The sequence below is a fragment of the Camarhynchus parvulus genome, chromosome 27, assembly GCF_901933205.1.
Source record: "Camarhynchus parvulus chromosome 27, STF_HiC, whole genome shotgun sequence".
In the NCBI taxonomy this organism is placed as follows: Eukaryota; Metazoa; Chordata; class Aves; order Passeriformes; family Thraupidae; genus Camarhynchus; species Camarhynchus parvulus.
In genome coordinates, this window is record NC_044597.1 from 779381 (window position 1) to 800970 (window position 21590).

The window sequence follows — 21590 nt, forward strand, 5'->3', positions numbered from 1 at the left end:
CTGCTCTGAAGGAATAAATAGTCTGCTCTGGAATATTAAATTATCATCTGTGAAAGAATAAATAATCTGTTCTGGAATATGAAATAATTTTCTCTGAAGGGACAAATAATCTGCTCTGGAATATTCAATAATCTGCTCTGAAGGAATAGATAGTCTGCTCTGGAATATGAAATTATCTTATCTGAAGGAATAAATAATCGGCTCTGGAATATTAAATAAGCTGCTCTGAAGGAACAAATAATCTACTCTGGAATATTAAATTGTCTTCTCTGAAGGAATAAGTATCTGCTCTGGAATATTCCATAATCTGCTCTGAAGGAACAAATAACCTGCTCTGGAATATGAAATAATTTTCTCTGAAGGAATAAATAATCTGCTCTGGAGGGACAAACCAGCAGCTCTGGAATATGAAATTCTGTGCTCTGAGGGAAGACCTGAGCTGCCCCAGGGCTCCTGCTGGGCTCCCTGAGGAGGCAGAGCTGGGCAGGGCTCGATTGATTTTGGGGGGAGAAAATGGGTCTGTGGGGGTGGGGGGACCCAGCTGGGGACAGAGAGGGACAAGGCAGGGGCAGGGATGGATCTGGTGTGGGAAAGGCACCAAACCCAGGGGTTCAGCCTCTTCCTGCTGCTGTCCCACCATGGAGGGAGGGAATCAGCTCATCCTCCCTTTGGGGACAGCTGGGGACAGCCCCTCAGAGGGGCCAGGGGTGGCCCTGGGGCCTCCCCAGGGCTGTGGGCACAGCTGACCTGGCACCCTGGGGACAGTGACAGGAGCCACAGGCAGCCTGTGCTGACCTGGGCCCCTCCCTGTGCCACCCCGCAGGCCACACTGCCCAACCTCCCTCCTGTCCTGGCTGGGACAGGCTGGGGACAGTCCTGGGATAGGCTGGGGACAGCCCTGAGATGGGACAGGGCTGGGGACAGCCCTGAGCTGGGACAGAGCTGGGGACAGTCCTGGGACAGGCTGGGGACAGGCCTGGGATAGGCTGGGGACAGCCCTGAGATGGGACAGGGCTGGGGACAGTCCTGGGCTGGGACAGGGATGGGCACAGGCCTGGGCTGGTATGTGGACAGTCCTGAGCTGGGACAGAGCCGGGGACAGTCCTGGGACAGGCTGGGGACAGGCCTGAGATGGGACAGAGCTGAGGACAGTCCTGGGAGGGGATGTGGACAGTCCTGGACTGGGACAAGCTGGGGACCGTCGTGGGCTGGGACAGGCTGGGGACAGTGCTGGAGTGGGAGCAGTAGGAAGGGAAGGGCTTTGTGGGTGGAAAAGTCTCTGTTCTGTCCCTGCAAGCTCAGGGTGAGGGAAGGAAAACGGGGGTGTCTGGAGGGGAGATGGGGGAGAGGGATTTGATGTTAACCATCCCAAAATGGGCCAGGCGGGGGGGGCAGAATTCCTGTCTTTGTGAGGAAAGATGGTTTGGAATGCAGGGTTATGGAATTGGTCAGGCTGGGAAAGTCTCTGAGATGAGTCCAGCATCCCCCAGCACTGCCAAGGCCACCAGTGGCTCCTGTCCCCAAGTGCCACATCCACCTGGATTTAAATCCCTGCAAGGTCAGGGACTGGAATTTCCCCAATATCCAACCCCAGCCTCCCCTGGCTGTTTCCTCTTGCATGGAATCCATGCCTGGAGAAGGGCTCTGAGCCAGCTCTGCCCTCCCTGGGGCTCTGCTCACCTCTGACCCACCAGGGCACCTTCAGCTCTCTTGGAATTGTCCCTTCCAGGGAAGGATCCCATCTTCCCTGTTCTGCCCACATCCAACATCTCCCCAAACCCAGTCTGGAGCCAGCCCCAGCCTGGTCCCAGTGGGGATCCCCCAGTTTGCTCCTCCAGCCCCCAGAGTGTTCCCCTGAAGGCTTCCCTGTCGGAGCGTCGGGGGTGGGACAGTGGGGACGGACGGAGACGAGAGATCTCTGCAGCCAGGTCAGGAACTTGGGGTTTATTGCAAAGGGCCTGGGTGCAGGGCTCTGCTGGGAGCTGCCAGCCACAGCTCAGAGCAGGCCTGAGAGAAGAGAGGGGGAGAGAGGATGAGAGGGGGAGAGAGTAAACAGGGTAAGAGCTAAGAGAGCGAGGTTCCCGTTCCAATACAATAAATCTTCTGTGCTGAATATTCTAATTCTCACTAACCAATCTAGTACAAGATACAAATCCTATAGCATTTCCATACAGCCTGTAAGAATCATTACATTACCATCCTGTGTTACATTTCAAACCCTAAAAACTCCTCTTTGGGCCCCTTCTGCCAAGCTGTAGGGTCTGCTCTGACCCTTGGGCCTGTCTGCAAGCAGAGGGTGTTGTTCCATCAAAAGGGGATCACCTTCAGCCAGCCACACCATTGTTTTCCAGTTGTTCAGTAACTGAGGGATCTCAAAGCTTGCTTTCATTTCAATCTCGCTGATAGTTTCTATATTCTCAAAATCTTTTGCCAGACACTCATATTTATAAGGCTTTCCTGTTTCATCTTCCCCAACACTTCCCCCATAATTTTTCCAACCTTTTCCTCCAAGTCCTGCCGACTCCCTGGAATTCCAGGCTGGAGCAGCTCACAGTGCACATCCCAAGGGATGTCAGAGCTGATTCTGAGGGGAAAATCTCCAAGCCCCTCTTTATTTGCACCCTCAGCTGGGGCTGGCTGCCTGGAGTGTCCCCAGATGGAGGGGTTGGGGTTGGTATCCTGGGATAACCTGTTCCAGTCTGCATCCTTTGTTTTCCCCACTGTTTTTCCTGCCAGTGGAAATGTTCTGCTCCCGTCTGGTGTTTGCCTGGGAATATTTATAGAGAGGATCCGGAGCTTTCCCCTCGCCAGACACAACCCAAGCTGTGCTGGACTCCTCCCAAATCCCTCCTTTCCCGCTCCTCTTCCCATCCCAGCCCCTCTGGGGTGCTCCTTTCCCTGTCCCCATCCATCCCCCACCCCCTGTGACCGGAGCTGGGGTGGCATTTCCACTGCCAGGGCTGCTGGAGCCCCTCCCATGGGGTGAGGGCACCTGGGAGGGTGGATTTGGGAGAGGAATGGGGTGAAATCCAGACTGGAGCCACTCCACCCTCCAATACTCCTTAAAAAGGGATTTTCCATCTCAATAAGGGATGGGGTGGATCCTGGTGCCCACTGGGCTTGATGGTCAGCTCTGAGGTGGCCACAAAATGAGGAATTCCCTTGTTTGTCTCTCTTGGAAAATCCATCTGGATTCAGCTCTGCCCCATTCTTATCTATGGATTTCACCTCCGGCTGTTTTCTCCCCATTCATTGAAAACCTTCCAGTGCCAGCCCACCATTTCCTACCCCAATTCCCATCAGCCTGGCACTGATGGATATTTTGGTTTATTTTCCCTCTCTCCAGCCCAGTTCCAGCAGCCTGAGCTGCCTGGAGGTTTCCCAGGTTGGTTGGGAAATCCTGACCCCCCTGCTGCCCCAGAGCTGGGAATGCCCTGTGGGTGCCACCAAAACTCACTGCAAATTTTTCATATTTCTGTTTATTTATCCATAAAATCCTCCAGGGTGGGGGTGGCAGGAGGGGATAGGGCTGGGGGGACACCTGGGGACACTGAGGGACAAAGGGAGGGAGATGCTGCAATGCTGAGGGATACAGAGAGGGAGAATCCTTTCCTGGAGAGGAGAAGCCCCAGGGAGAGCTCAGAGCCCCTTGCAGGGCCCAAAGGGGCTCCAGGAGAGCTGGAGAGGGACTGGGGACAAGGGATGGAGGGACAGGACCCATGGGAATGGCTCCCACTGCCAGAGGGCAGGGATGGATGGGATATTGGGAATTGGGAATTGTTCCCTGGCAGGGTGGGTATGCCCTTGCACAGGGTGCCCAGAGCAGCTGGGGCTGCCCCTGCATCCCTGGCAGTGCCCAAGGCCAGGTTGGATGGGGCTTGGAGAACTCTTGGACAGTGGGAGGTGTCCCTGCCATGGCAGGGGTGGCACTGGATGGGCTCTGAGGTCCCTTCCAACCCAAACCATTCCATGATCCTGTGATCTCCCTTTCCTCCATAACAAAAAACTGACTGGACCCTTGAACATCCCAGTCCCATCCATCATCCATCCATCATCCATCCATTCATCCACCCACCCATCCATCCATCCATCCATTCATCCTTCATCCATCCATTCATCCATCCATCCATCCATCCATCCATCCATCCATCCATCCATCCATTCCTCCATCCATCATCCATCCATCCATCCATCCTCCATCCATCCATCATCCATCCATCCATCCATCCATCCATCCATCATCCATCCATCCATCCATCCATCCATCCATCCATCCATCCATCCATCCATCCATCCATCCATCCATCCATCCATCCACCCCAAAGGGGCAGCAGCTCTGCCAGGACTCCTCCTCATCCCTGGGAATTCTGCTTCCCTCCAGCAGCCAGAACCAGCAGCAGCTTTTCCCTGTTTAAGTTTTTCAGGCTGTTCCAGGGGAAGCTCCTGGAGGGGGAGGGATGAGCAGGATCTGCTCCTGTGCCTTTCTGAGCTGTTTTCCCTTATTTTGATTTCTTTGGGATCATCCCAGTCCCTGGGGGCAGCAGCTGAGCAAGACTGGCAGATGGGTGACACCCCCGGCTCTGGATGCCAGGAGCATCCCTCCCTCCCTCCCTGCAGGGAATCTCTCTCCTTCCCCACCCCCTGCTCCTGCCCACAGCTCCCGAGGTGTGGGGATGGCTCTGGAGATTCTGGCTCTGCTCCCTCCTGCCCCTTCACTGCCACACCTGATTCCCAAGGGATGCTGAGGTGGGATGGGATTTTTATTCCTTCCCCAGCATGGAGAAATCATGGAATCAGCATGCCAGGAGCATCCCTGCCTGCCCTGGGATGACCCCACCCAGGAGAGCAGGTTATGGGACACTTGTTCCCTCCTTTTCATGATTAAAAATTGAGTTTAATAGAGAGGAGCAAGGAGCTGAATATTGAATTCCTGGCTCCTGCTCATCCAGGAAAACCTTTCCCAGCCTGGGGCTGGAGTCCTGGTGCTTTCTGCTGCTCCTGGATTATGTAAGGAGCTTTTTAATAAAATCATGGAGCTCTGGATCTTCTGGCTCTTGTCCCTCCTGTGGTCACCCTTCACTGCCACACCTGATTCCCCAGGGATGCTGAGGTGGGAAGGGATTTTTATTCCTTCCCCAGCACAGAGAAATCGTGGAAGCAGCATCCCAGGAGCATCCCTGCCTGCCCTGGGATGACCCCCAGGAGAGCAGCTTCCCAGACATTTGTTCCCCCCTTTTAATGATTAAAAATTAAACTCAATAACTTAATTAATTAATAGAACATGAGTAAGGAGCTGGAATATTGAATTCCTGGCTCCTGCTCACCCAGCAAAACCTTTCCCAGCCTGGGGCTGGAGTCCTGGTGCTTTCTGCTGCTCCTGGATTATGTAAGGAGCTTTTTAATAATATCCATGGAGCTCTGGATCTTCTGGCTCTCCTGCCTCCTCCTTTCACTGCCACATGTGATTCCCCAGGGATGCTGAGGTGGGAAGGGGATTTGTATTCCTTGCTCATGGAAGCAGCATCACCTGGCAGGAGCATCCCTGCCTGCCCTGGGATGACCCCAGGAGAGCAGCTTCCCAGAGTTTATTCCCTCTTTTCAATGATTAAATAGGAGTGAGGAGCTGGAATATTGAATTCCTGGATACTGCTCATCCAGCAAAACCTTTCCCAGCCCGGGGCTGGAATCCTGAGGCTTTCTCCTGCTCCTGGATTATGTAAGGAGCTTTTTAATAATATCCATGGAGCCATCTGGCCCCAGATTTGGGATGCAAATGCAATATGTTCCCTAAAAATAGCACAGCAGCTCCATGGGGTTGTACAACACCTCCTGCTCCTCGGGAAGGGAGGGAGCTGGGAGAGGAGGGAGCAGGGAGAAGCCTCCTCTCCAGGCTGGGGAGGAGCTCTAGAGTCCCAGCTCCTGCCCCTTCCCACTCCATGACCCAGGCATGGGGTGGAAAGCACCCAAATAAACCCAAATCAGGAATTTCTGCAGGGAGGCTCTGAGTCCCAGCCCAGGGCAGGTGAGGGCTGCAGTTTGTCCTGGATATTTATCCCAGTTGATGCTGTAGGAATTCCAGAACCATGGAATGCTTTGGGTTGGGAGGGGCTTTAAAGTCCATCCCCTGGGCAGGGACATCTCCCCCTGTCCCAGGTTCTCCAAGCCCTGTCCAACCTGGCCTGGGACACATCCAGGCTGGAATTCCAGAGGGAAGCATTGGCTCCGTGCCCTCATCCCTTGGGATCAGACTGCAGAGACCCCTTTGCTTCTTCCCCAGCCTTTGCTCCATCCCAAATTCCCTCTGTCTCCCTCTTTTCCTGTCAAATCCATTTTTCCTCCTCTCTCCCATTCCTGCCGTGCCCTCTCCCTGAAGCAAAGGGAAATTGCAGCAGAGGTCTCATTCTGTGGTGACAGCTGGGATGACTCCAAACCTTCCCTGGGCAGCCCCTTCCAGGGCCTGACCACCCTTTCCATGAGGGAATTTTCCCTGAACCCGACCTGAGGCTCCCCTGACACAGCCTGGGGCCGTTCTCTCTCATCCTGTCCCTTTTCCCAGGAGAAATCCCAATTCCTCTGGCTGCCTCACCCTGTCTGGGAGCTGTTGAGTTCCCCCGAGCCTCCTTTTCTCCAGGATGGATTTATTCCCTTGGATCCAGCCAGGCTGGGCTCCCCCAGACCCCACAGAGCCCCCAGGACTCACTCCCGCTGTATCCCAGGGGAGCAGCCCCTTTTCCCAGGTGCATGTGGCAGACAGATCCCTTTTATCCACCAGGAAATTTCTTGTCCCTGATTGCTCCCAGAGCTCAGCCCACAGCAAAAACACCCCCAGGACAAATCTGGAGTGAGTGATTTTCCCTGGAAAAGCTGCATGGCCTCAGCTGGGATCAACATTCAGATTCCAGCTTCTCCTCCCTGTTCCCAGGGAACTGAAACCCCAATTCCATGGAAATCAGAGCCCTCTGGGGGCAGCCAAACTGGTGAAACTGGTGCCTTCACAACTCCACGTTTTCCCAGGGTGGGATTGCAGCTCCTGCTTCCTTGGAACCATGTTTCCATGGCAATTGGATTTTTTGTTTTAATGTATATGCCTAGGTTTGAAAAGCCAGGTGTGTGCTGAGGAAGGCAGGAGCCTCTCTTGAAATGGAAAATGTAAATCCCCTCCCTCTTAATTGCTATAAATTTGAAATTAAGGGGTTCTCAGGCAAAGATATGGGAGCAGGATTAAAAGTTCTTTATTAGGGAAGAAAATTTTAAAAAATGAAATAAAAATGCAGTAATACAAACAAACCCTGCCAGAGTCAGACCATGCCCTGCCCCCGGTGTGTCAGGGGGTGGCACAGCCCCATCCCATGGGGGCTCAGCCCTCCTGCAGTGCCAGCTGTGCTGCTGCTGGAGCAGGGATCCTGCACATGGGGGGAGTTTTCCTCTGCAGCTCCAGGGCTGCTGCAGATGGGCCTGGGCTCCCTCTGGCAATGCAGGGCAGCAGAAAGCTGCTCCTCTGGCAATGCAGTGGGCAAAGGCTGCTGTGGTGTCCCAAAGCTCAGATTGCGTCCAGGTAGGAATGCTTGGCTCCTCCCCTGGGCGCAGCATCTCCCCATGGGATGATGGAATTTGATCAGCCATGCAGGGACACTCACTGGCCATGGACAGAAGGTAATTAATAATCAATGGCCCATGAACAGCAGAGATCTCCTGGAGGGAGGATTGGCTGTGGGAGAGATAAAGAAAAACCTGCCCAAGGAACAGCAGATACCTGCCCCAGCTCTGGCAGATGGGGATAGAACACACACCCCAGCCACATCTTGCATTTCCAACCCAAGACAGTGTAAACCCTTGTCTGGGAAAAATGTGAGTGTTGGGAGTTTGGTCAGGATTCCTGCCTGGATAAGGAGGGGTTGGAGGGGCAGGAGCCTCCCTGGGAGCAGAGGGAGCATCCAGGGATCCCCTGCCCCCCAGGGCCTGGAGGTGACCTGAGGACACAAATCCAATCTGCTTCCTAGAATAATGAGGAATGTGTAATAATGATGCGTTACTCTTCAGGTCTTATGAGCTCTCAGAGAATCTTTCACACTTGAGATAGCCCAGCTACCCCAAATGGCATAAAATCAGCAGGATGGCTTCTGAGGTAGTGTTGGAAACAAAAAGGTTTTATTAAAAAGGCAAAATAACAAAGCTCTTACAGAGAAAAACCAAGCCAGGGGCAAGAGGTCCTTACTTCTGCCAAAACACCCACAAAAGCAATTATTGTCTTTGTTCTCTTCTTTCTCTATCTAATTACTTGGGTGGGACCTCTTGGCCTCTGTCCAGTTGGCAGCCCCAGGTCTGAGGTGAAGTCCCCAAGGTCCTATGAGGTGTCTTTGTACCAAATTGAGGAGAGAAACTTCTGGGCTTTTTTCCTTTTTAAGCAGACAAAGTATAATTTGGTCACTCCATCAAAAGGGGACACATTCCTACAAGAGGATTTGGGGAATCTCGAGGTTGGTGGGAACAGGGAGCACACCCAGAGCAGCTTCTCAGTGCTGGGATTTCCTGCCCTTCCCAGGGGTCACACGGGAGGTGGGGAGGTCCCTGGGAAGCAGGGGAGCTCTGGAAGATGGGGGATCCCTGGAAAATGGGGGATCCCTGGGAAGGTGGGGAATTCTGGAAGATGGGGGATCCCTGGAAGTTGTGGGAGCTCTGGGAAGAGGGAATCCCTGGAAGGTTGGAGATCCCTGGGAAGGTTGTGAGAGCCCTGGGAAGGTGGGGGAGCCCGGGCTCACCGTTTCCATGGTGATACCAAGCAAAGGATGCTGGAAAACCTCAGGATGACCTCAGCATCCCACAGCATTCCTGGGCCATGTCTGGCCCCTGCTCCAGGTCCTTCCTTCCCGAGGAACACCAGGAATCCTGGTCCCAGAGTGCCCTCCAGGGATGCACATCTGGGCTCCCTGCCAGATGTGGCTTCTGCGGCTGCCCCGGGGCCCCTCATGGAAGCCCCTCAAGGGCTCTTCCCACCCCTCATCCCTGGGGGTGGGAAGAGCCCTTGGAATTCCTTGGGATGTCATTCCTGTTTTACAGAAGGGAGACTGAGGCCCAGGACAGTGAAACCTTTCCCAGCTCTGTTCTCTCTGTCCAGAGCAGGAGATTTATGGGAATTAACTGAGGAATTCCCAGATGGAGCCGTGTGGGACCTACTTTGGCTTTCTCCAAGCAGGAACATCCCCCTGAAGCTGCTGGCTGTGGGATAACAATTCCAGAGCTAGGGATAAACATTCCAGAGCTACAGGATAACAATTCCAGAGCTGTGGAATAATAATTCCAGAGTGGTGGGATAGCAACTCCAGAGGATAACGATTCCAGAGCTACAGGATCACAATTCCAGGACTCAGGATAACAATTCCAAAGCTGGGGAAAACAATTCCAGAGGTACAGGATCACAGTTCCGGAGCTGTAGGATAGCAGTTCCAGAGGATAACAATTCCAGAACTACAGGATAACAAGTCTAGGACTCAGGATAACAATTCCGGGGCTACAGGATAACAGTTCCAGAGCTGTGGGATAACAACTCCAGAGGACAATCATTCCAGAGCTACAGGATAACAATTCCAGAGCTGGGGATGACAACTCCAGGGCTACAGGATCACAATTCCAGGACTCAGGATAACAATTCCAGAATTGGGGATCACAATACCAGAGCTGGGAATAACAATTCCAAAGCTGGAGATAACAGTTCCAGAGGATAACAATTCCAGAACTACAGGATCGCAATTCCAGAATTTAAGATTATTTCAGAGCTGTTGATAACAGTTCCACCAGAAGCACCTCCCAGTTCCAGCTGTATCCTCATTTCCCAACAAATCAGTGCCAGGATCAGCTCCAGCTGCTGATTCCCAGGGGGAATTGGATGTGTTTGCACAGGGCCAGGCAGGGTGAGAGGTAAACTCCTGGCTTTTGGGATTTTAATTCCTGAGTTTTCAGGGATGAGCTTGCTCCCAACTCTGCTGGAGCTCCCTGTAGAGTTTTCCAGGGATGCTCTTCCCAAAAAAGTCATGGAAATGCAACAGCAGGAGTAAGAGCTGAGCTTCCCTCTGCAGCCAGCTGGGAGCAGGTGCTGAATTAATCCCAGGTTTAATTCAAGCTCCTTTAATCCTGCAGGGGAAAGAGCAGCTCGGGATTTGTTGGGAGACCCTGCCCTGGAGCAGGAATGGATTTAATGAGCGGGGAAATGCAGTTCTCAAGGAATTCTGGATTATTCCCAACCTGGAATGCTCTAAAACCTGAATTTCCAGGCTGGAGATGAAGGAAGGGTTTGGGCTTCCCCACATCCCAGAATAAGGCTTAAAACTGGGACGTGCCAAATCCCAAGGGATTGGGATTGATTTTGAATTTATCTGACCCAATCCAAATATTTCAGCGTTATTTTTCCCCACATTGCTGGGTGATTCCAAAAAATGGGCTCAGGATTCATTGGGAGACTGCTGGGTGCAGGAGTGGATTTACTGTGTGGATAAATGCAGTTTCCAAGGATTTTTTTATTATTCCCAACCTGTAATAGGCTATAAACTGAATCTCCAAGCCCTGAGAGTGGGGCTGGGGGTAAATGAAGCATTTCCAACATCCCAAACAAGGTTAAAAACTGGGAGGTGCAACCCAATCCCAGGGGAGTGGGATTGATTTTAGTTTCTCTGAGCAAATCCAAGGATTCCAGGATTATTTTTCCCCACAGTGATGGTTGTTCAGAAAAAATGGGCAGAGCAGTGGCTCAGCCCCAGAAGTCCAGGAGAAATTCCCATAAAAAGCCATTCTAAATGATGCTAAAATTGGAAAAAAAAATCATCAAATTGGAACAAAAATGTCAACTTGTCAAAAACTCCTAAAATTGGAAATATGAATAAAATAATGGCTGGGATTTTCCCCTGGGACCTTCAGAGCCATCTCCAGTGCCAGGGGTTGCCACGGAGCCCTTTGGGATTTATTGTGTGTCCAGGGAAAGTTCCTTCAGAAATGAATGGCCCCAAACCCAGATTTTTGGTGCTGCTGGTTCCTCCCTTTTGCCACAATTCCAAGAAATAGTTATTCCCCATTAAAGCTCCTGGATCCCAGCACAGGTGTGGAATATTTAGGATGCAGTCAGTGAGTTCTGATCCAGGCATTGCCATCAAAGCTGGGCTTTTAACTTGCCTCTCCTGGCAGCAAACAGGAATTTTGGAAGGAATAGATTTTTTATGAGAAGGGACAATTTTTCCAAGCCAATTCCAGGGGTTTTTTTGTTTCATCCTTGTGCAGGAGAAACAAGGAAAGATGCCTGGGGTTGGCAGCTCGTCCAAAAAAAATCCTGTTTGTTTTGTTTTCCTGGGTATCATCACTGGTGGAATTCTGCAATTTTGGGGTTTAATCCCAAAGTTTTTTCCATGCTGTGGCTCTTCCCTCCCTTTCCATGGGCAGCACTGGCTTCATTCCAGGATTTCCCATTTAGAATTCCAAATCCTGCTGGTTTTAGGGTTAATTTGGATACATGCAGGCTGGACCTGGGCATGGATGGACAGGGATTTACCCATGGACAGACCTCTGGGCATGGGAAATCCATGGAATTCGAGCTGGGGCAGGTGCAGAAATGGGCAGAGGAGTTTTGGATGGAAAATATTTCGGGAAAATTCCTGTTGCCCAACAAATTAAGCTAAATAGGAGTTTTTTCATCTGAGGTGTCAGGGAATTAGTGAGGCAAGCAGATGGAATCTCCTCCGGCGTGCTGGAAGGGGATCAACACCCAGCAGAGCCGTGGGGGTGGGATGGGACCGGCAGGAGCGGGAAAATGGGATGGGAATTGGGGCTGGGGGGAGCTTGGGAAGGGTTTGAGCCTGGCCTGGAATGGGATTGGGGCAGCTGGGGCAGACCCTGGGATGCTGTGGGGCTGTGGAGATGGGATTGGGATTAGGATGGGTTGGGATTGGGATTGGGATTGGGATTGGGATGGGGATGGGCCTGGGATGGGATTGGAATGGGGATGGGATAGGACTGGGATGGGGTTGGAATGGGGATGGGATGGGATTGGCATAGGATTGGAATGGGGTTGGGATGGGGTTAGGATGGCGTTGGGATAGTGTTGGTATGGGGTTGGGATGGGATGGGATTGGGATGGGGTTGGGATGAGATTGGAATGAAATGGGATTAGGATGGGGTTGGCGTGTTCTCCATCACCAAAGGCATTTGGGAAGAGCTGGCAGGGGTTTGTTCCCCAAACACTGTGGGAATGTGGGGCTGGGGTTTTCCCAGGAGGTGACAGCACTGTCTGGCCTGGGGTCTCCAGAATTCCAAACTCCTGGCTCAGCCCTTGGCCATGGCTTTGCTGAGCTGGGAGGTGACACCTTGGAGGGGCTGGAGGGAGGGGATCCGAGCACTGGGATGTTCCTTTTGTCCTGGCAAATCCCAACCTAAACCCATCCCACCTGTGGGGTCTCACCGTGTTTGCCTTGGCAGCTCCTGGGTGAGCAGGCTCTGTTTAGGGGGGAGTTTGGGAAGGAATTCCTGGCTGGGAGGGTGGGCAGGCCCTGGCACAGGGTGCCCAGAGCAGCTGGGGCTGCCCCTGCATCCCTGGCAGTGTCCAAGGCCAGGTTGGACGGGGCTTGGAGCAGCCTGGGACAGTGGAAGGTGTCCCTGCCACGGCAGGGGTGGCACTGGGTGGCTTTAAGGTCACTTCCCACCCAAACCATTCCAGGATTCCGTGATCCTGTGAGGAAAATCCTCTTGGGAGAAGGCAGCACATCCCTTTGCTAGCAGAGTTAAGTCCTGAATTCCTGAGATCCACAAAACCTCATCCAGAGTCTCCTCACTGTCCCTTTGTCCCCTGCCCGTGTCCTCCCACGCCTCTTTGTGCAGACCCTGGAGAACAGCTCCAGAGCTGGGAATGGCTGGGATTGCCAAGGTTCTCCCAGAGCTGTCAGAAGTTGAAATGCACAATGAGATTGTAGGAAAATGCTACGGGATAGTGGGAGGCTGAGGAATGATTCATCCTCCAACAGAAACTCCTCAGATGTGGAGGTGGCACTGCTGGCCACCAGCGTGGATCCAGAGCCAGGAATATTCCAGGTTTAGGTCAAATTGGGCCTCATTAACAACTTCCTCTGCCAGTCCTTATTCCCAGATGGAACCTGGGGTTTGCTGGGGTGTGGGAGCAGCAGGAATCCCCAGGAGAGGAGGTGACACCGCGGGTGTGTTGGGACAGGAGCCCACAGGGCTGATCTGAGCTCATCAATTCTGCTTCCAAAGCCTCTCTGTGCCTTTTGTCCACTTGTTTTAGTGGAACAGAGGGACTGACCTCGAGTTACTCTACATGGATTTGAGATGTGGGAACCTCCCATCACCCCGAGCTCTGATGTGTCCAAGCCCAAAAGGCTTTTCCAGCTTGGAGCAGCTGCCAAACCCAAAATTCCTTGAAATTTAGGACTTTTTTAATGTCATTTCATGACCAACATTCCCAAGTGGCCTCGGGCTGTGCCAGGGATGGGACAGCGGAGGGGCATCCATGAATTCATGAATCCTCAGTACTGGAGCCCTCCTGGAGAGTGGGAACGGCTCAGGTTGGGGAGGGAGGAGCTGGTTTGGTTTGGTGATGTTGGAATGTCACCAAAGTGTCCTGGAACCAAATTCCAGCTGGAAAGGGGAGGTTTTCTCCTGGTTTCTCTTCCTTGGAAGTTCAGAGCAGGCTGGAGCTGCTGTTCCAGGGAGGGGGAGCTGGGATCAGGAGCTGGGGATGCTCCTGGTGCTGATGGGAGGTGATTTGGGATGAGGCCTAGGAATGGCCTGCTCCTGGCAAATCCTGCTGCTGGATCTCCTCCCTCAGTTACCAGGGATCCAATCATCCAGGTGGGAACATCCCAGCTGTTCCTGAGCTCCTTAACCTCCCCCTTCCCTTCCAGAGGAGACAACGTTCGAGGCCGGAGTCAAGGTGCAGATCCACAGCCAGTCCGAGCCTCCCTTCGTGCAGGAGCTGGGATTTGGGGTGGCCCCCGGATTCCAGACCTTCGTGGCCACCCAGGAGCAAAGGGTAAGTCCCAAATTCCTGTTCCACCCCAGGATCCCTCCAGGGCTTCCTGGGAGAGGTTCCTTCTCCATAATTGATGCCCCTTGAGATGCAGCTCCATCATTAACAGGTTTTTGATGCCTTGCTTCAGATTTCTTGGGATGAGGGCAGCTTTTCCAGGTTATCTCCCATGGGTATTCCCACAGTCCTGCATTCCCACAGTTCCTTAAAGTCCCACAGTAATTCCATCTCCGGGATGGATTTCATCCCTTGCTCTTCCATGGTTGGAGCTGAGCTGTGGCAGCTCCGAGTGTTGGGTCCTGTCCAACCCACTGGGGTTTCCCCAGAAGAAACACATTCCAAGGATATAAAAAGAGGCAGGAGCACAGAGTATCCTAATGGAGAACAGCAGGAATCCTTCAGGTGACACCAAAATATCCACAGGATTGATGGCAAACTCTCCTGGGATGCCTGGGAATCATCAGCAGTGACACATCTGGATGGATGGATGGATGGATGGATGGATGGATGGATGGATGGATGGATGGATGGATGGATGGATGGATGGATGGATGGATGGATGGATGGATGGGCAGGGATGGAAAGGGCTGGACAGGGCATCATGTGCTACCTGATGCTCAGAGATTTTGGGAACAGCTCCTCAAGTCAGACCCACCTGGCAGCTCCAGCAGTGATTGAAAAGATTTGCCATCCTTAAAAATCTCATCCTGGACAGGATTTGGGAGCAGGGCTGGGAGCTGGAGCCTGCAGAGAAGATCTCAAGGGCTTTGGGTTAAATTGGTGCAAATTCAAGGCTTTGCTGCAGCTGCTGAAATCCTTCCCCACCCCATTGCCAGCACTGCCTACTCCAAAATTTCCATTGAAAAATGAGAATTCCAACCAGAACATCATCCAGATAAGAGAGAGGGGGAAACATTCCTCCCCAAATCTCCCCTTCCACATGGGAGATGTGGAGGACAGAAGAACAGATTTAGGGACTCTCAGCTCCAGGGTCTCCCTTTTCCAGGGGTTTTGCCGGAGTTTTGGGAGAGGGAAGGGCTCATTCCTGGGATTTTCTGACTGGTTTAAAATCATCTGAGGGCTCCAAAGCCTTTTCTCAGGAGAGCTGGAGGGATCTCCAGCATTCAGCTCCCACCCCAATCCCTCTCCCAGAAAATAATTTTAACCTAATTACAGCCATTAATAACTTCCTCTAATTAATTAATAGTCCTCAGGGACATTGGGCTTCCCCCACCTTCCCAATGTGTAGCTTTTATCCCAATCCCTGATTTAGTCTGGGTTTTTCCAACTAAATCTCTCTGCCTGTGCTGCTCCTTTAATAAACCAGAGCCAAAGGTGGAACAGCTCTAGTAAATCCCCCAGGGACTGAGCCCAGGCAGTTATTGGGGTCCTGAACCCAGAGTTTTACATCCTGGGCCATAAAATAAATGATCCTGCAGCTGGGAAAAAAAAACCAGGAATAAAGAAAAAGTGGAGCTGATTTCCCATCTTCCAGCTCAGAGCAGCCTTGGGGAGTTAAAAGCTCTTTTTCCAGGGATAAAAAGTGTGGAGTGGGGAAGATTTGGGATGGTGGGAGCTGTGGGTCCTCTGTGGGACAGAATTGGGGTGTGGGGGGTTCATTCCTGGCTCTGGAATCATTCCCTGTGGCCCTGCTCAAATCCCTCCCTTCTCTCCCCATCCCACTCTGGCATCAGAGCATTCCCTGGGCTCTGCTCCCTGATTTTCTGCCTTCCCAGGGCTGCAGCTGCTCAGCACCAGTGAGGATTCACATCTTGGGACCAGGGCATAAATCCTGGCTTTCCACCCAGAGCTTCCCCAAATTCCCCTGTCCAGAGCCAGCTCTGTCCGTGGTTGGCATCTCATTAAAAATCTCCCTTCACAAGGAGCTCTCAGGCTGGAAAAATGGGAATTAAATCAGCTTTGCTCCTCCTGCAGTGGCTGAGCCCCGTGGTTCCTGCAAGGAGACACTCCTGGGATGCATTTCCCACCTTGGGAGTTACTGCAGGAGTGACCTTGGGAGGGACCTGGCAGTGGCAGGGTGGAAATGCTGAGTCAGCAGCAAAAACTCCTGAGAAAGCAATTCCAGCAGGAGGTTTGGCCATAAAATGTGGTGGATGGGTTAAAGAGGCCCAAGCTGCTTCTGGACACGTGGCCAAGGGAGATGCTTCCTGATTTAAAAAATGTGGGATTGTTCATCCTGGAGGAGCCACCAGGGGTGACCAAACTGGGACCTTCCAGGACCTGAAGGGGCTGCAGGGAAAATGGAGAGGGGAATATTTCTGGAGAGGGAAAAGACATGGAGGGACGGGACACAGGGAATGGCTCCCATTGCCAGAGGGCAGGGATGGATGGGATATTGGGAATTGGGAATTGTTCCCTGGGAGGGTGGGCAGGCCCTGGCACAGGGTGCCCAGAGCAGCTGGGGCTGCCCCTGCATCCCTGGCAGTGTCCAAGGCCAGGTTGGACGGGGCTTGGAGCACCCTGGGACAGTGGGAGGTGTCCCTGCCACGGCAGGGGTGGCACTGGATGGGTTTAAGGTCCCTTCCAACCCAAATCATTCCAGGACTCCATGAAATCCCAGACTGGAGCAATCCCTGAAGCTCAGGGCAGCCAGGGCTGAGCTCCCCGAGGGGAGCAGGAGCCAGCACACGATGGGTGATGGAAGGAGACCAGGAGGGTCAGGATGGAAAATCCTCCCTGGATCCCCTCCCTGCCCAAGTGCAGAGGGAAAGGAGCTGGAGGGGTTCCCATGAGCCCAGAGCTGCTGCCCTGGGGCTCTCACCCCATTTCCCATGGGATGAGCCCCCCAGTCCCATCCCAGCTGGGTTCCCTGGGCCTCCCCTGGGCTGCTCTGGCGTCTCTGGGAGTGTTTCTGTGGCAGCTCCTGAGTGGTTGGATGAGCTTTGTGTGCTCATGAATGGGAGCTGGCCCAGGGAAGGATCCATCACCTCCAGAGGGATCCCAAGGGAGGCCAGGACCCCCTGGAATTGGGAATTGCCCTGCAGCTCCCAGCACTGCTGGCTTTGGATGGATCCCTTGCCATGTTCCCCTTTCCTGGCACTTCTGGGTGTTGGTGTTGGAATCTCCCCCTCCAGACCTTGGGAAGCTGCACTATCCCTGCACTATTCCCCTTTTCCCTGACCATGGCACCAAGGCTTGGATGGACACACTAAAATCCATCCTTTGAAGGGCTGATCCCACGGAGAAAGAGAAATTCCTCCTTCCTTGCCCTTTTCCAGGCTGGTTTTTGCAGCATGTCAGCATCACCCAAACCTCTTCCATCAGGAGTGGGATCAGAATTCCCAAAAGAGCTGCACAGGGCATTCAGGGAAGATGGGAAGCACCTGGAAAAGGGCAATTCCTGCCAAGCTGGCCATAAAAATTCAGTGAAGCCCCAGGTTCTGAGTGGAACAATGTTGTTTGATGGGGCTCTGGAGACTGATCCCCTCCCAAGGTTTTATGGGATAGAGAGCAGAGCTACAGACCTGCAGATCCAGAGTGGGATTAGAGAGGCAGGAAAATGGGATTCAGGGCTGGCAGTGATGGCTTGGAAACCCAGTCAGGGTGGAAGCACTGGGGTTTGGGAATTAGGAGGAATTAAAGAACATTTCCATGTTTGAGGTGTCATTTTACAAGGGATGAAGTGCCAGGACACAGGGAATGTGTGTCCAGGGAATTCCTTGCCACTGTCCCATCCATCCCTGCCCTGTCCCTGTCCCTGTCCCCCCCACTGCAGGGATGGATGGGATGCTGGGGAGGAATTCCTGGCTGGGAGGGTGGGGAGCCCCTGGAATGGATTTCCCAGAGCAGCTGTGGCTGCCCCTGGATCCCTGGAATTGTCCCAGGACAGGCTGGAGGGGGCTTGGAGCACCTTGGACAGTGGGAGGTGTCCCTGGGGTTGGAATTGGATGAGCTTTAATGGCCCTCCCAACCCAACCCATCCCATAATTCCATGGATTCACATTTCCTAACCCTTGCTCCAAGCATTTTCTCCCACCCATGGTCTGACCCCTCCTGGAATCACCCCCTGATTTCTTTGTTCCCCTCAATCCCACAAACTCTCCCAGTGGATTCCTTCCAATTTAGCCTTAAATTCTGAATTAGTTCAACAAGGAGATCCCATAAAACCAATCCCACAGAACCTTCATGGCACAGGAGCAGTTGGAAGCAGGAGATGGAAGAAAACTTTGAATTTGTAGGGCAGGAGAGGGGTTTTGGTTGGACAACAGGGTTGGGAGGGAATCAGGAACGGATGCAAAGGAAAATGGGAAAATGAGGGAAGGGATGGAGAAGAGGCAGAGGATGGGAAGGGAAGTCAGGAAGAGACATCAGATCTGAGGATGAGGGAATAGTTTGGGTTTCCTGCTCCCCCTGCACCCTGTGGAAAAGAGGATTCTATAAAAAGGTGGAAAAGTGAGAACAGGAAAACTTCAGAGTCCAATTCCCCCCACCCCCAAACTGGGCACTTCTGCCAGAGTTTGGGAATTGGGTCCAACAAATCCAGGCAGAATGTTCTGGGAGAACGAGGGGGAATGGTCTGGCTGCCTCTGGATGTGCCAGGGAATGAGCAGGAGGAGAGGCAGAGATTCCTGGGGGAATCCCCATCCCTGAGGGGTTTCATCCGTGTGGATGTGACATTTGAGGACATGGGGCAGTGGTGCCTAGAGGGAACAGCTGGACTCAATCTCAGAGGGCTTTTCCAACATTTAGAATTCCATAATTCCACTTTATTGGGGATTTAGGGCTGATTTTGCACCTGAGCCACCGGCCCAGCCCATCCAGGGGGAGCAGGAATGGGAGCAAACCTGGGATGAGGCTCTGGAGGGGCTGCCCTGGACTTTTTATGGATCTCCAGGAGGTTTCAGTGCTGCTGTTCCTGTTGGATTTGCAAAGAAGGATCCTGGAGCTCCAAAATCCCAATTTCCCCTGGGCACTTGTGAGCCCTGTAACACCCCTGAGCTCTGCCCCAAGGGAGCTCCCGGGGCTGGAAGGGTCAAATTCATCCCTGAACACCAATTCCTCAGGCAGGGAGCAAATGGGAAGGAACAGGCAGGATGGGAAAGGAGCTGGAGAGGCAAACAGACAATTCCAGCACCATTAACTGGGAGCTGGGATCAGCCAGCCACGGCTGCTCTGGGATTCTCAGCATTCCACAAGGGCTGGAGCTGCCTGGGATGGAAATTCCAAGAAGCTGCTGCTGCTGCTGGAGGTCTCCTTAAGGAGCAGAGGGTTCTGGTTTCATTAGGAACCCAGCCCGGGTGGGGATGTTCAGGGAGGGCTTGGATCCTTCCTTGGAATTGCTGGAATTTGGTGCTATCAGCCAGTGAGGGGGTCTGGGCAGGGATTGGTGCTGGATCCATCCCAGAGCCAGAGGGAAATGGGGCAGGGAAAGGTTCTTCCCCAGAGGTGCTGGCACTGCCCAGGGAATGGTGTGAGCTGGGACAGGAGGATTTGGCATGGAGATCAGGGAAAGGTTCTTCACCACCCCCAGAGGTGCTGGCACTGCCCAGGCTCCCCAGGGAATGGTCCCAGAGCTCCAGGAGGGTTTGGACAGCACTGCCAGGGATGCCCAGGGTGGGATTGTTGGGATCCTGGTCAGAAACAGAGGCTGGACTCAATCCTTGTGGGACCCGTCCCAGCCTGGGATATTCCAGGATTTTATCAAACTGCTCCAGCCTCTGCTGGGATCATCTCCACCACGTTTCCCTGTTTGAGAAAATGAAACAGGCAGGGAAACCAGGGATAGCACTTCCAGGTAATTGAAGGGTGACCTCTGGCTGTGGGCAGATGCTCCGTGCCAGCAGCAGTGTGGAAAGGCAGGAATGTGGCCAGGGAAGGGCTGTGGCAGGAGCTGATCCTCCCCTGCCCTGGGGTCTTTTCCCTCCAGGTTTCCCAAGCTCATCCCCTCTTTTCCTGGCATTTGGGACAAGCAGAATCCATCCAGCTTCCAAGGAGTCAAATGCATTTTTTCCTTCCCCTTTCAGTACCTGCCAGATGGGAACTGATCTGGGTAATCCTGGAGAAAGCCGGGATCAGGAGGGCAGGAAAAGTGTTTAATTCATTAATTAATTATTAATGACTGCAAAAGGGCCAGGCTGGGAGTCTGTCTCAGTTAGAGGCTGGAGCTGGATTTCTTACACAGGAGCAGGAGGAGGAGCCCTGGGGAAGCTGCCAGGGAGCACAAATCCTGCAGGATCCGAGGGCAGGGGTGTCCCTGCTGCCTTTCCCCTGCTTTTCCTGCTGCTTTGCTGTGGTTTGTTCCCACTTTGGGGCAGCAGGGGAGGGTGGATGTGGCATTCGCATTCAACAGAGAGAGACATCATTCTCTCTCACAGGGTTTTTCCAGGGGAAGGCAGTAAGAACCTCAGAGAAGAAGAGAAAACAATTCTTATCTCTATTCTCTGCTCTTGTTCTTGCACACGTGGAATATGTTATGGAGATTGTTTGCCCAAAGTGATTTGTTAATTGGATTCTGCTGAGGGTTGTTTGGATTCCTTGGTGAACTGGGTCAAAGCTGTGTCCAGGCTGTCTCAGACAGTCAGGGGTTTTTGTTTAGTGTTCTTTAGTATCTCTTTAGTATAGATATTATATATTATTAATGTAATACAGTGTTAATAAAGCAATTGTTCAACATTCTGAATCATGGATCAGATGCCAATCATGGATCAGATGCCAGTCATGGATCAGGTGCCAGTCATGGATCAGGTGCCAGTCATGGATCGGTGCCAATCATTGCCAGGTGTTGGGGTCACCCTGCATTCCATAGGTGGAGGGAGCAGCTCCAAATCCCGGGGCTGATCCAGCCCCAATCCCTCCCACCAACCCCCAGCTGGGATAATCTGGCAGAAAGGAAAGGGAATCCCTCAGGAACCCCTCAGGAGGAGGATCTGGATCTGGAGGGGCTGCAGGGAGAGGGATCGAGCCCAATGAAGTCTCTCCCATTAATCCTTCCCGAGCTGAGGGCTGGGGTTGCTCCCTCCATCCTGCTCCTGCTCCTTGGGGTGCCTTTGCCAGCAGCTCCAGGGCCACAAGAGCAGGAATCCAGCCCTAAAGGAGTTCAGCAGCTCCACAGGATCAAGGCTCTGCATGGAAAGGCTTTTCCTGAGGTTTCAGCCCTGATTTGGCCAGGCAGGGGTTCAGGGCAGCCCTTAGGGATGGATTCCCCCTGGATTTGAGCCCAGGGATTCCTGTGCCAGGCTGGGAGCAGCAGCTGGGGGAAAACTCCAGGCATTTCCAGGGAATGTGCAGATCCTCCTGCTTGGGAGAGCTTGGTGGAGCTCTTCCAGTTTGTAAAGCAGAGTCTGCCAGGCAGAAATTCCAGCTGATCCCTCCACAGCTGCTGCCACTCCAGGATGTTCACTGTCACCTGGGAGTGTCACCTCCAGGATGGAGTGTCACCACCAGGACATTCATTGTCACCTGTGAGTGTTGCTGTCCCAGTGAGTTATCCCAGGAGTCAGGGAGCTCCTGGAAGGGGGGATGCAGGGGCTGCCCTGTGACAGGGGACATGTCCCTCTTGCTGGCCCAGGCCCTGTCCTGCAGCTCATATTCCTGTTCCTGTCCCTGTTCT

The 21590-nt window shown here is 53.1% G+C and overlaps 1 protein-coding gene across 2 annotated transcripts in view; it reads left to right on the forward strand.

Annotated features, from left to right (window-relative positions):
- LOC115914108 (acid-sensing ion channel 2-like) overlaps positions 1–21590 on the forward strand; it is an 85878-nt gene that overhangs the window by 52417 nt on the left and 11871 nt on the right. For both annotated transcript variants that reach the window (XR_004061415.1, XM_030966461.1), the window contains exon 3: positions 13896–14023. Coding sequence is in view for 1 of the 2 variants with exons in the window: in XM_030966461.1 (XP_030822321.1) it covers positions 13896–14023 (128 nt within the window). In the remaining variant the exon portion in view is untranslated. The remainder of the gene's footprint in view (positions 1–13895; positions 14024–21590) is intronic.